This window comes from Acomys russatus, chromosome 7, assembly GCF_903995435.1.
Source record: "Acomys russatus chromosome 7, mAcoRus1.1, whole genome shotgun sequence".
NCBI lineage: Eukaryota > Metazoa > Chordata > Mammalia > Rodentia > Muridae > Acomys > Acomys russatus.
The window spans coordinates 35,966,975-35,979,715 of NC_067143.1; the positions used below are offsets into that span (position 1 = coordinate 35,966,975).

Below are 12,741 nucleotides of genomic sequence, written 5' to 3' on the forward strand. Positions count from 1 at the left end.
ACCGGTACATATGTGTGTACCCACATACATAAGTGTGTGTACACATACTACCTACATATATAAAAATAAGTTAAAAAAATACTTACAACACAAAAATAAAATAAAATATTAGAATAAATAGCCAATAAGGGGAAAGCATATTTTTTCATTTTGTCTATATCTAGTTACTTTGTCAATTTGTCTAACTCTTCTCCTTCTTGGGGTTTTATTTGTTTGTTTATTTATCTTGTCTAAAGTGCATTCTTTCCTATGCTTCCTGAGTGTATGTTCACATGAACATACATGCACTCATACATGTATACATATGCATGTACACTGTGCATGTGCAACCATGACTGCCATTTTCCTAGGTTTTTTTTTTTCCTTTGAGACAAGATCTCTGTATGTAGTCCATGTTGGCCTAGACCTCTGTGTTACACAAGCTAGCTTCAAATTCATAATCTTCTAGCCTTAGCCAGATGCTGGGGTTATAAGTGGCATTATCATGCCCAGCTTGTCAGCTTGATTTTTAAAAGTGTATATATTTAGTGGAACATTGGAGACACTAGATTATAATCTCAGATCCTAATGAGTACAGGCATGAAGATTAAGAGGAATTAAAGGCCAGGAGCTGGAGGAATGGAGCAGCATTAAGAGCTCTTGGTGCTCTTCCAGAGGACCTGGGCTTAGTTTTCAGCACCCACATGGTAGCTAACAGCTATCTGTAACTCTCATCCTGGGGAATCTGATGCCCTCTTCTGTACAAGTACTGGACATACATGGAGCTTAGTCATATACACAGGGAAAAAATAAAACCCTTACTTATATATATTAAAATAAAAGTAAATAAATCTTACCAAAAAACAGTTCAGAGCCAGGCGGTGGTGGTGCATGCTTTTTATCTTAGCACTCAGGCAGAGGTAGGCAGATCTCTGTGAGTTCAAGAATAGCCTATGTAGGTGGATTGCTGTGAGTTCGAGGCCAGCCTGGTCCACAAAGGGAGTCCAAGGCTATACAAAGAAACCCTGTCTCAAAAGAAAAAAAAAAAAAAAAAAAAAAAGAATTGGCTGTATAGAATAGCCAGGGCTACACACACACACACACACACACACACACACACACACACACACACACACGGAGTTCAAGGCTAGTGGATGGAGAGATGGCTCAGTGGTTAAGGGCACTAAATGCTCTTGTAGAGGAACTGAGTTCTGTTCCTTTATTCACATTACAACTCCCTATTTCTGAAAGAGGATTATCCTAGTTACTGCCCTATTGCTTTGATGAAGCACCGTGACCAAGTTAACTATTAGAAGAAGCATTTAATTGGGGAGTTTGCTTACAGTTTCAGAGTGCAAGCCATCATGGCAGGGAGCGTGGTGGCAGGCAGGCAGACAGCGTTGGAGCAGTAGCCGAGAGCTCACATCAGTTCTGTGTATTGCAGTCAGAGAGAGAGGGGGTGGGTGGGTGGGGGGACTGGGCCTGGCTTGGGCTTTTAAAACCTCAAAGCCCACCCCTGGTGACACGTATCTAACAAGGCCACACCTACTCCAACAAAACCACACCACTTCATCCTTCCCAAACAGTTCTATTAACTGGGGACCAAGCACTCAAACATGAGCCTATGGTAGCCATTCTCACTCAAACCACCACAGGGATGTTAGGAGGTTTTCAAGCCGAGGGATAAGAGGATGAATGCCTTATAAGGCATTTTTACACAACTGCTTATTGCCCTGGTCATCCCTTTTGTGTTTTGCCCATGCATATGACTCCGTATCCCTACTTTGCCTTACTGATCTGACTCATCAGTAATTTGGATAAAAAAATAATACTTTATTTATTTTTGAGGGAGAGTGCATGCCAGTGTGCCTGTGGAGGTCAGAGAACAGCTTGCAGGAATCAGTTCTCTTCTACCATGTGGGTGCTGGGAACTGAATCCTGGCTTTCTCTACGAGATGGCTCAGCCAGTAAGAGCATACACTGCTCTGAAAGAGGATCCTAGATTGGTTCTCAGCATCCACACTGCACAGCTAACTGCCACCTAGAACTCCAGCTCCAGGAGATCTCACTTCCTTGTCTGGCCTCTACAGACATTGAACTTGCACGCACAAATCTATATATAGACACATAAGTATACACATAATTAAAAATAAAATCCTTGTTGGGTGGTGGTGTCTAAACCCAGCACTCAGGAGGCAGAGCAGGTGGGTCTCTGTGAGTTCCAGTATAGCCTGGTTTACATCGTGAATTCCGGGACAGCCAGGGTTACACAGAAAAACCTTGTCTCAGGGGTGGAGGGATGGAAAAAGACCAGGCATGGTGGCTCGTGCCTTTAACCCAAGCACTCAGGAAGCAGAGGCAGGTGGGTCTCTTTGAGTTCGAGGCCAGCCTGGTCTACAAAGTGAACCCAGGATAGCCAAGGCTACACAGAGTAACCCTGTTTCGAAAAAAACCAAAGGGAGCACAGGGAACCATTTTTCAAAATATTTAGGGAGATGTGTTTTTTTCATTCATTTTAGGTTTTGTTGTTGTTCTGAGGCAGGGTTTCATTACATGGCTCTGCCTGGCCTGGAACTGGCTATGTAGACTAGGCTGGCCTTGAACTCAGAGATCTTCCTGCTTCTGCCTCCTGATTGCTGGGACTAAAAGTGTGTGCCACCACATTCAGCACCAACTTTATTTTAATCTTTTCTCCCCTAAATTATAGGGACTGAGCCCAAGACCTCAAGTGCTAGCGAAGGCTCTACCATAGAGATGCCTCAGTCTCTGTCTCTGAGTTGTCAGTTCTGGACCTTCTCAATCGCACAGATGGGCTCACAGCTTCAAGCTTATACTCTTCTTACCTTGGGTTTCTGAGTGCTAAGATCCTGGGCATGCACCTGCTAGACTCGTTGTTAATTAATATTTATTTTGCTTTCTTCTTTAAGAATTATAAGAAAACCAGGCAGTGGTGGCACATGCCTTTAATTCCATTTTGCTGGTCTGGAACTGAACTTATAATGTGATTTCATTAATTTAAAATTGAACAGCCAGGATAGCTAGGGCTACACAGAGAAATCCTGCCTTAGAAATAAGTAAGTAAGTAAGTGAATAAATAAATAAATAAATAAATAAATAAGTAGAAAGTTGCCTGCTTGCCACATTGCATTGCAGCTACAGAACAGTCCCTTGCTTACAGCTCCCCACGCAGTGCTGCTGGAGTATCTCCTGGTCTCTCAGCATTCATTTTTTGAATGTGGTGGGCATCACATTCCTGTAGCACCGCTTGGAGGGGCCGTGCCTAATTTCCTAGTGGTAGTACATGGGAAGGCAAAGGCTTTCTGCAACTTCCTGTTAGTCGCCCTCACAGTTGTCAGCATTGTGTTAGTACTGAACCTTCTGCTCTTCCTATTGTCTTCTCTCCTGAGGCTCCAGAGTTTTGGTTTGCAGGATGGCAGGATGGCCTATCTGGGGACAGTTGAAGAATCTCCCTTCTCTACCAGGCATAACCTTGGGCAAAAGGAGACTTGTGCATTCATTTGTGCAGATAGCAGCAAGCGTGATATAAGATGTGCAGAGGCTCCAGTCTGTGGGCTAGGGCGAGGGGGAAGGGCCCTAAGGTAGCTCTCCTCTTGCCGTCCGTCCCTCTTTCCAGCATACCCCTGAGTCTAACACTCTCTTACCTTTCTTGTCCAGGTGTATCCACTGTGGTGTCATCCACCTGACTTTGGCCTTGCTGAAAAGCCACATCCAGGAGCGACACTGCCAGGTTTTCCACAAATGTGCATTCTGTCCCATGGCCTTCAAGACTGCCAGTAGTACGATGGACCACAGTACCGCCCAGCATCCCACCCAGCCCCACAGACCCTCCCAGTGAGTGCAGCTGCAGGACCAGCAGGTCCTGTAGGGCAGAGGGGGTAGCCTACAGGCTGTAAGGGTGACATAAGGATGGGCTGGGGAGCTGAGGCTATGGAGAGATGATGTGCAGTCTCCTGAGGACATCCCAAGGCAGGAAAAGATACGAACTGGCTCAGGCTAATGTGTCCCCAAACCTCACCCTGGTTCAGAAAGAGCAGAGACGAGGGAGAGGGGCTGTTTGATCCTGCCAGCAGAGCCCTAGTTACCTCATACCTCTGGGCTTCTTTTGTCAGGCTAATTTATAAGTGCTCCTGTGAAATGGTCTTCAATAAGAAGAGGCACATTCAACAGCATTTTTACCAGAATGTCAGCAAGACACAAGCGAGTGTCTTCAAGTGCCCTGAGTGCCCACTTCTGTTTCTGCAGAAGCCAGAATTAATGCAGCATGTCAAGGTGAGATACTATGGGCGAGAAGCTTGGGAAGAAATGATGTGCCTCAGGCCAGAGGTGTGACTCTGTACAGCACATCTTTCCCCTTGCCGAGTCAGTAATCCCTTTCTCCACTACCAGAATACCCACGGTGTTCCCCGGAATGTGGATGAGCTGTCAAGCCTCCAGTCGTCAGCAGACACGTCTTCTAGCCGCCCTGGTTCTCGAGCTCCCACTGAGCCCCCAGCCACAAGTGTAGCTGCTAGAGGCAGCTCCCTGACTGCTGGCCGCTGGGGCCGTCCAGAAGCCCACCGCAGGACTGAAGCAAGGCCCCGGATGAGGAGCACTGGTTGGACCTGCCAGGAGTGTCAGGAGTGGGTTCCTGATCGAGAGAGCTATGTGTCCCACATGAAAAAGAGCCATGGTCGGGTAAGTGTAACCACATGCCACAGTGCAGCACTGGACTTCTTGGGCTTCTGTCCTATGAGGCTAGGACCCTCTTGTATGGCTAACCTCTGCAGGTTCCTGGTGTGTTGGGCAGGGTGGGTACTATAATATTAAGGACTTGAGGGTACCTACCTTTCTGCTCATATCATCTAAAAAGAAAGATGCACCCAGAACTTAGGGTCCTGATGCTTTGGGATTGTTTCCTCTTCCCTTAGACACTGAAGCGGTACCCATGCCGGCAGTGTGAGCAGTCCTTCCACACCCCCAGCAGCCTGCGCAAACACATCCGCAACAACCATGACACAGTAAAGAAGGTCTACACTTGTGGGTGAGTCTGGAAGGGGAAGGGAAGGATTTGTCTGTGCCATCACAGGGATTCTGTGCTATGAGATCAGGGGCAAGAGAGTATTGAGTTTCTAGCAGGAAAGCACCAGCTCAGTGAGAAAGAAGGCAAGTCAGGAGCCAGCTTCCAGGGCCTGGCAGCTCTTGATCTTTTCAATCTCCAGCCTTGAATTTTCTCAATGGGGCACAATATTTGAGGGTAGAGATGGTGATGTGACTGATGACAGTGTTCTGGCCTCTCTTACTGACCACTGGCCTAGCCCTGGGCCCTCTGGATCATATTGAGATGAGGGTTTAGTGTCAAGTGTACGAGTACTCTGATATGCTGCTGTCTGCTTCCTTAGCCATCCTGCTGGCTTGATTAGCAAGTCTGCCTGCTTACGTAGCTTTCTGTCCTGCTATTCTTAAGGGACACTGGGGAAACCTGGGGTTTCACTCACCTCAACCATGCTCTTGCAGGTACTGCACTGAGGATAGTCCCAGCTTTCCTCGGCCCTCCCTCCTGGAGAGCCACATCAGCCTTATGCACGGTATCCGAAACCCTGATTTGAGCCAGACATCCAAAGTGAGCCATCCAGGTGGACATTCCCCTCAGGTGAGTGAGGGGTCACGGCCGTGAGCTGATTGCTCAGGGAGACCTGGGACTGGAAAGGTCCTTCAGTAGTTGTGACCATGGAGCAAGCAGAGTAACCCCTCAATGTGGTCTCTGTTCCTGTGTGTCTCATTTGAGCACTAGACATAAGTAGGAGGCAGGAGCAAGCAAAGATCCATGGGAAAGCCCACCAGTCATTTGCCAGTATAACCTTACTTCTGCTTCCTTGAATCCTGTGAGTCAGGCAGGCAGAGCTAACTTGTCAGGGAAGAATCATTACTTCCCTGTTGCTCTAGCTGTGGAAAGGGTCAGGTCTAGAACCCCTTCTGTTGGTCCTTTGTTTTCTTTCCTTCCTCCTGTCATGTGCTCCTTTCCACGTGCTTCTAGAACAGCCTGGTTGCCCCTCTGCTGTAGGTTCTTCCCACACCATGGCATAGGACCAAATTATCTGAAGAGGTAGGGCTACCAGGAGGCCATGAGCTGTCTTGAAACTTCTTTGGCTATTTAGGGAATGGTACTAGCTGGCAGAACTTTGCCTACAAAGTTGGTAGAACATCAATTTCTCTCTTCCTTTAAATGCATGCACATGCCCTTTCATACAGCAGTTCTGTTTCTAGGACTTTTTGGTAAGAGCACTTAAGCATAAAGCAGTGTGTTCAGTGATTTCTGCTGCAGTGACAGAGTGGCACTTGGCTATCCACTGGAGGAAACCGTCAGCCCACAATGGGCTAGTGTACTGCCACTAGAGGAATGAAGCTTCTATGTTTGCTCACATGGAGACAAGCTCCAGTAGATGTTATTAAGTACAAGTCAGGGTGAGAGAAGTGAGGCTAAGCAGTGGTTTGCAATTAATTTACAGCTTCTTCTTTTTTTTAAAAACATGCATGAGATGGCCAGGCAGCGGTGGCACACACCTTTAATTGTAGCACGTGGGAGGCAGAGGCAGGGGAATGATGAGTTCCAGGGCAGCTACACAGCGAGACCCTGCTTTGAAAAAACAAAAAATGCATACCGGGCGTGGGGGCGCACTCCTTTTATCCTAGTTTCTCTGTGTAACAGCTCTGGCGGTCCTAGAACTCCCTCTGTAGTCCAGGCTGGCCTCAAACTCACAGAGATCCACCTGCCTCTGCCTCCCAAGTGCTGGGCTTAAAGGGGAGCACCATCACCACCCGGTGGTTTGGTTTTTAGAGACAAGGATTCTCTGGGTAGCCTTGGCTGTTCTGGAACCCACTCTGTAGACCAGGCTGGTCTCAAACTCACAGAGATCTGCCTGCCTCTGCCTCCCAAGTGCTGGGACTAAAGGATTGGGTCACCACAACCTGGTAAGCCTGCTTTCTTTTTTCTTTTCTTTTCTTTTTTTTCTTCTTCTTCTTTTTTTTTTTTTTTCCCTAAGACAGGGTTTCTCTGTGTAGTCTTAGCTGTCCTGGACTCACTTTATAGACAAGCTGAACTCGAACTCACAGTGATCTACCTGCCTCCGCTTCCCGAGTGCTAGGATTAAAGGTGTGCACTACCACACCCAGCAAGCCTGCTTTCTTATACAATCCAGAAACACTTGCACAGGGGCAACACCATCCACAGTGAGCTGGGATCTTCCATATCAATCTAATGAAATCTAATCTAAAGTCTGTCTTCCAAGAAAATGGCCTGTAGACTTGCCTGTAGGCCAGTATGAAGGAGGCATTTTCTAAATGCAGTTTCCTCTTCCCAGATAACCTTGGCTAGTGTCAAGTTGAAAAACACTAAGCATAGAAGGTGATACGTTCTTTGAAGAGCAGGCCTGGGAGGTGGGCTAGGCAGGCCTTCCTTTACCTTCCTTTTAGGCCGCATGTATACATAACATTAAAAGATAAAGGACTTGGGCTGGAGAGGTGGCTCAGCAGTTAAGAACACTTTTTGTTACTGTGGCAGAAGACCCAAATTGCATTCCCAGCATGCACATGATGATGCACAGCTACCCGTAATGCAGTTCCAGAGGATCTGATACGCTTGTCTGACTTTCTCAGTCACTATGCATGCACATGGTACATATACATACATGCAGGCAAAGCACTCACACATGAAAGTGAATAAATCTAATAAAAATTTAGAGAAGAACGTGGGCTATCCCTAGAACCCACAGTGGAGGGAGAAAATGACTCCCAAAAATGATCTTCTGACCTCCACATGAGTTCCTTGGCACATGTGTGCCTGTCCCTGATGAGCAGAAGGTGCATCTGAGCTGGCCTCATCTTTGCTTACACTGTCTTTTCTTTCAGGTGAACCATCTGAAAAGAGCAGTCAGCAGAACGGCAGATGCTCCAGGCACTAGCAATGGTGCAACTGTTCCCTCTTCCAAAAGGCACAGGTCCGTATTTCAGTGTGCAAAGTGCAGCTTTGCCACAGACTCAGAGCTCGAGTTCCAGAGCCACATACCTCAGCACCAGGCAGACAGCTCCACAGCCCAGTGTCTCCTCTGTGGTTTGTGCTACACGTCTGCCAGTTCACTCAACCGCCACCTGTTCATAGTCCACAAAGTGAGAGATCAGGAGGAAGAAGAGGAGGAAGAAGAGATTGTGGAAGTGAAGGTGGAAGCTACAGACCCAGAGACATGCTCTGGAGAGGAGGTGGCCATGGAGACTAGAGAAAATGGACTGGAAGAATGTGCCAGTGAGCCATTGGTGGCTGACCTAGAGCCAAGGAGGTCACTAGGCTTGGCTCCGGATGAAGACAGTGCCCAGGACCCTCAGAATCAACCACAGGCCTCTCAGGACCAGAACAGCCATGCACTATCTCCTCAGGTGTGACCGAGGCTTTGTAGCTATCAGTCAGGCTGTGGCACCTCCACCTGCTGTGCAGACTGTGGGAAATAAGCTCTGCACTAGTGTTTGGCCACTGTGCTCTGGAGCAGAGTCTACTCTGAGCTGCAGGTTCTGGATGTCTCCTAGCCCCAGAAAATGTGGGGCCACCCAGAATCCCTCACAGCTCTGAATTTGCTTCTGTTATTTATGGCTTAATGCTGCTTCTTGGTACCCCAATTCTCATCCATGTCTTTTCAGCCCCAGGCTACTTAGGTAGTGCAACCTCAGTGTTGTCACCTCAGCCTGCAAGCCCTCAGTAGCTGTGCTCTGGGCTCTACCTGCTGTGTTCAGCTGGAGACGACTCAGAGCTCCATTTCCTGCAGACACCAGCTCTCCTTCCTGCCTTCAGAGCCCAAGAAGGAGGGGAATGAAGGGTGCTGGCCTTTCCTCTGGGAACTCTGCCCAGCCTGGCTTGGTGAGGTCCCTTGCTCGCCCTTTCCTTTTTGTCTTCTTTGATTCTTTTCCCCAGAAACATCTTGAGGATTTCACCTGTCACACTGATCATGTCTCTGTGAGTGGGAGAAATGTCAATACACTCCTTTTTAGAACTGAGGGAAGCATGAAGTATGGCCAAGGCAGGCAGGCGCCGAGAGCCAGACCCTCTGCGGGGCTGTGGTGGGCCCTCTGTTGCTGTCCTGCAACCCCTGACAGGTAGGGCATGGGGCACACAGACGTTGGGATATTTGTATTCTTGCTCCTGTGCCATTAGGGAGGCTGCTGCCTCAGGCTGGCCAGCCCCTCCTCCTCTCAGGCCAGCCAGCCCCCCCCCCCCCCTCAGCTACATTCTGGTTGCTCAGACTATTTCAATAAAAAAAAAAAAATCTTCTTACCATGCAGGTAGGCTCTTGTATTCCTCTTCTGGTGAGCTAGCCCCTCCTGCTCCGTCTGAGGGTCTTCCCCAACTGTGCTGGCTCCCCCCTCTGAAGGAAAGCAGTATTTCCATCTGCCCATGGAAGCTCTACGTTCTGGAGCTTGTGCTTGGGAAACCTGGGGTCCTGTACATCGTGGTTCTCTAGAGACTTCTAAAGGAGCAGGGGATGGGGGTGGGGGATCAGTTCTGGTCAGCAGTCACCTCCAAGGACTCTGGCCTAATAGATTGGCCTTAAGGCCTACTGAAGTTCTCTGGGCATCTTTCCATCAAAGGGTTTTCAACCCAAGAGATTCTTCTTGGTGAGGGGCAGATAGAAGGAACTCTTGACAGCTGTACAGTATTCAGAGACAGTTGTCACCGCCACAGCAAACCCAGACTTGATAGAGTTGGGATGTGATGAGGGATGAGGCCTGCCCGAGCACAAGGACAGGTTGTGGGAAGGTGTTCTCTGACCCAACTGGCCTGGGCCAGGCCCAGCAGGATCCTGTGCAGCACAGCAAGGGGGTGTTGGCTGAGGTCTTAGGCTTGATCTTTCAAGGAAGACATGAATGCCAATTAGGAATCCAATTGGATAAATATGCATGACCTTTTCACAATTGAATCTTTCCTTGCTCTGTCAAATGCCAAGTTTTTAGTGAAAGGCTAATGGCAGTGGAAAAAGTGCCTGCCTCAGATCCAGAGAGGCTCTGTTGTCTATACCATTTTAATGAGCATTCTTCCTGGCAAGGCCTCCAGCTCCCTGCTTCCCCTGCTGGCAGTGAGGAAAGCCAGCCCTATTGAGCAGGTCCCAAGCTAGGCACTGTCCCTCTCCCAGTCCCATCACATTCTCTGGTTTCGCTTCAGATCCTATCAATCTTTCACCTTATGCTAACAATCCCATTGCAGGGAGCCTCTGTGCACCAGATCATCCATGAGAACAGGTTCTTAAGAAGGTGTATAGAAGGCTTTGGGCTGAGTGGCTGCATTTCCTCCCACTCAGAAACCGTGGGAGCTGGAACACAGCAGGTGGAGAAACTAAGGGTGGAGCAGCTGTGCTCATGCTAGACCCAGTCTCTTGGAACGCTGGGGAAGCCCGAGCCATAGCCTGGGTTCTTGTTGCCCTTGGCCAGTTCCTAGCACCCCTCCTCCCCACAGGCTCCTCCCCCTAAAGCAGAACCAGCGACCCCCACCCAGCTTTTTCAAAGCTTTGATGAAGTCATGAGTGTGTATACACTCTCTAGTTTCCAGAATAGCATGTGGATATGGGGGTTCTGCACTTCTGGACCTGGAGACTGGAGCGTATCTTATCTGCTGCTCACATTTGGATGTGGGCTATCAGTTAAGAATTCGCCTGTATGCCTATCCATTATTTAGAATTGATGAAGGTAGTATTTCCAGTCCTGATCATGCCCAGTGTCTTGCTTAACTCTTACCAGAGACTTTCATCTAACTCTCACAAAGATCTCAGCTATCCTCCTATTTTTACAGAGAAGAAAGTGGCCAGAGGTTAAATGGCAGATGTGTTGGGCCACCTGTGATGACGGTGCTGAGTCAAACCTGTCCACCCCTGTGCTGCCTTAGTGACAGGGCTGCTCTGGCTGCTGCCAGCCTGTACACAGCGATGTGGGGCCATCCGAAGCCCACCCTTCTACTTTCCTATTTGAGCTGTATGGCTGCGTTTCTTCCTACTCAGAAACCATGGGAGCAGGACCACAGGGTGGGGAAACTCAGGGTGGAGCCACTGTCCTCAGGCCAGACCCAGCCTCTCTGAGCGGGAGAATAGGAGAGGCTGTGGGAAGCCTGAGCCCTGGCCCGAGTTCTTGCTGCCTTTAACCAGTTCCTAGCACCCCTAGTGTCAGATCCTCCATGGAGTCCATCAGTGCCTTGTCACCCCAAGGAGGGCCCTGTGTTTGCCCGTGCGGTGTTCCTGACGTTTGTTCTCACTGGGGTTTGCTCTGCTATCTGAACACCCATTGTTTCTGGAGCACTGTCCAGAAGAGGTTACCTAACTCTCCTGGGAACATATGGTTCCCTCAGTCAGTATCTCCTGATCGCTCATGACGTTTTTTTAATGCACTATTGTTTGTCGTCTGAGATGCTTGCTGTAACAGGTATTTCCCTGCTGCAGTGGATGCTCTCCTGATCCAGTCAGATAAGATTCACTACCCTCTAGAAATCACCATCTGAACACACTGAGGCTTGACAAATGACTAGTATTTATTCCTTAACTGCTTTGTCTTTGTAAAATGATATGCCAGATTGACATGGACTAATTGTTGTAAAGGATTTGCCTCTTATATAAACAGTCTGGGTTTTAATAACTTAATGGTTGTGTTGTGGCCCCCCCCTAGAATTCCACATTTTGCCCCAGGCTGAGGAACTTATGTCCTGTTCACCATTGTACATTTAGCACCAGGTAATTAAAAAAAAATGTTTTTTGTTTAGAAAAATAGATACATATACATTTGACAACACAAGGCATTTCGACAATACAAATGAATATACAATAAAAAGTAAACTTCCCGATGGAGGTCAGCCTCCAGTGCCCTCACCAGAGTTCCTCATTGTTATCTCTATCTTGTGTATCCTTTCAGAGCAATTCTATGCATTTATGAGTTTATTAATATGTATATTTATATATCTATTTTTAATACAAACAGTAGCATTCTGTACATCATGTTCTGAAGCTTGCTTTTTTCACTTACATAATGTTACAGAGGTTGTTCAAAACTTAGACACTGGGTCAGTACAGTTCTTTAAAAGCTTCAAAACAATTTTCGTATTTAGCGGTGGTTTAAAGAGTGTGTGGATGAGTGAATGAATGTGTGTTTGAACGAATAAACCTGACTCAGTTAGTAATATAGCTACCGAGGTCTCAGGGGCTGACCTGAGCAAGATATGTCTGTCTCAATTCTAGAATATGTCTTTTATCTTCTCCAAGACTGCCACCCACCTTCATCAACACATACAGCAGCAGCTCGGGCAGTGAGCACAGGATGCCTCGGGCCATGACTCTTAAACACATGATTTCTTTTTCCAGGTCTCTGTTTAAAATGCCCTTTTTATTGGAAAATGATGAACCACTAAAGAGAAAATATAAAACATGCATTTAGAATCCCACCCTCTTAGCAAGTGCAGTTACCAGTTCTGCATCGCTTTCCAGTCCTTTGGTACATTCATAATTGAATTTATGGTAAGTTGTAAGGATGATCATAGCAGTTAATGTCCTAGAGTATTGTGCATACTTGACAAGTGCTCCATCACTGTGCCACCTCTCGGTCCTTGTTTTGTTTTATTGAGATAAAGTCTTGCCTTGTAGGCCGGGTTGGCCCTGAATCCTGCTTCAGCTTCCTGAGGAGTAAGATCACAGGCGTGCACCACCACACAGGCTTTCCACTCCTCCTGGGTGATCTCAGCAGCAGTGT

The 12,741-nt window shown here is 47.7% G+C and overlaps 1 protein-coding gene across 7 annotated transcripts in view; it reads left to right on the forward strand.

Moving 5' to 3' along the window:
- Positions 1-10,653, forward strand: part of Znf592 (zinc finger protein 592) — a 47,495-nt gene extending 36,842 nt beyond the window's left edge. For all 7 annotated transcript variants that reach the window (XM_051148800.1, XM_051148805.1, XM_051148799.1 and 4 more), the window contains 6 exons: positions 3,655-3,831; positions 4,110-4,269; positions 4,387-4,674; positions 4,908-5,020; positions 5,494-5,629; positions 7,885-10,653. In XM_051148800.1, the coding sequence (XP_051004757.1) occupies positions 3,655-3,831; positions 4,110-4,269; positions 4,387-4,674; positions 4,908-5,020; positions 5,494-5,629; positions 7,885-8,412 (1,402 nt within the window). In that variant the 3' untranslated portion in view covers positions 8,413-10,653. The remainder of the gene's footprint in view (positions 1-3,654; positions 3,832-4,109; positions 4,270-4,386; positions 4,675-4,907; positions 5,021-5,493; positions 5,630-7,884) is intronic.
- The last annotated feature ends 2,088 nt before the right edge of the window (positions 10,654-12,741 follow it).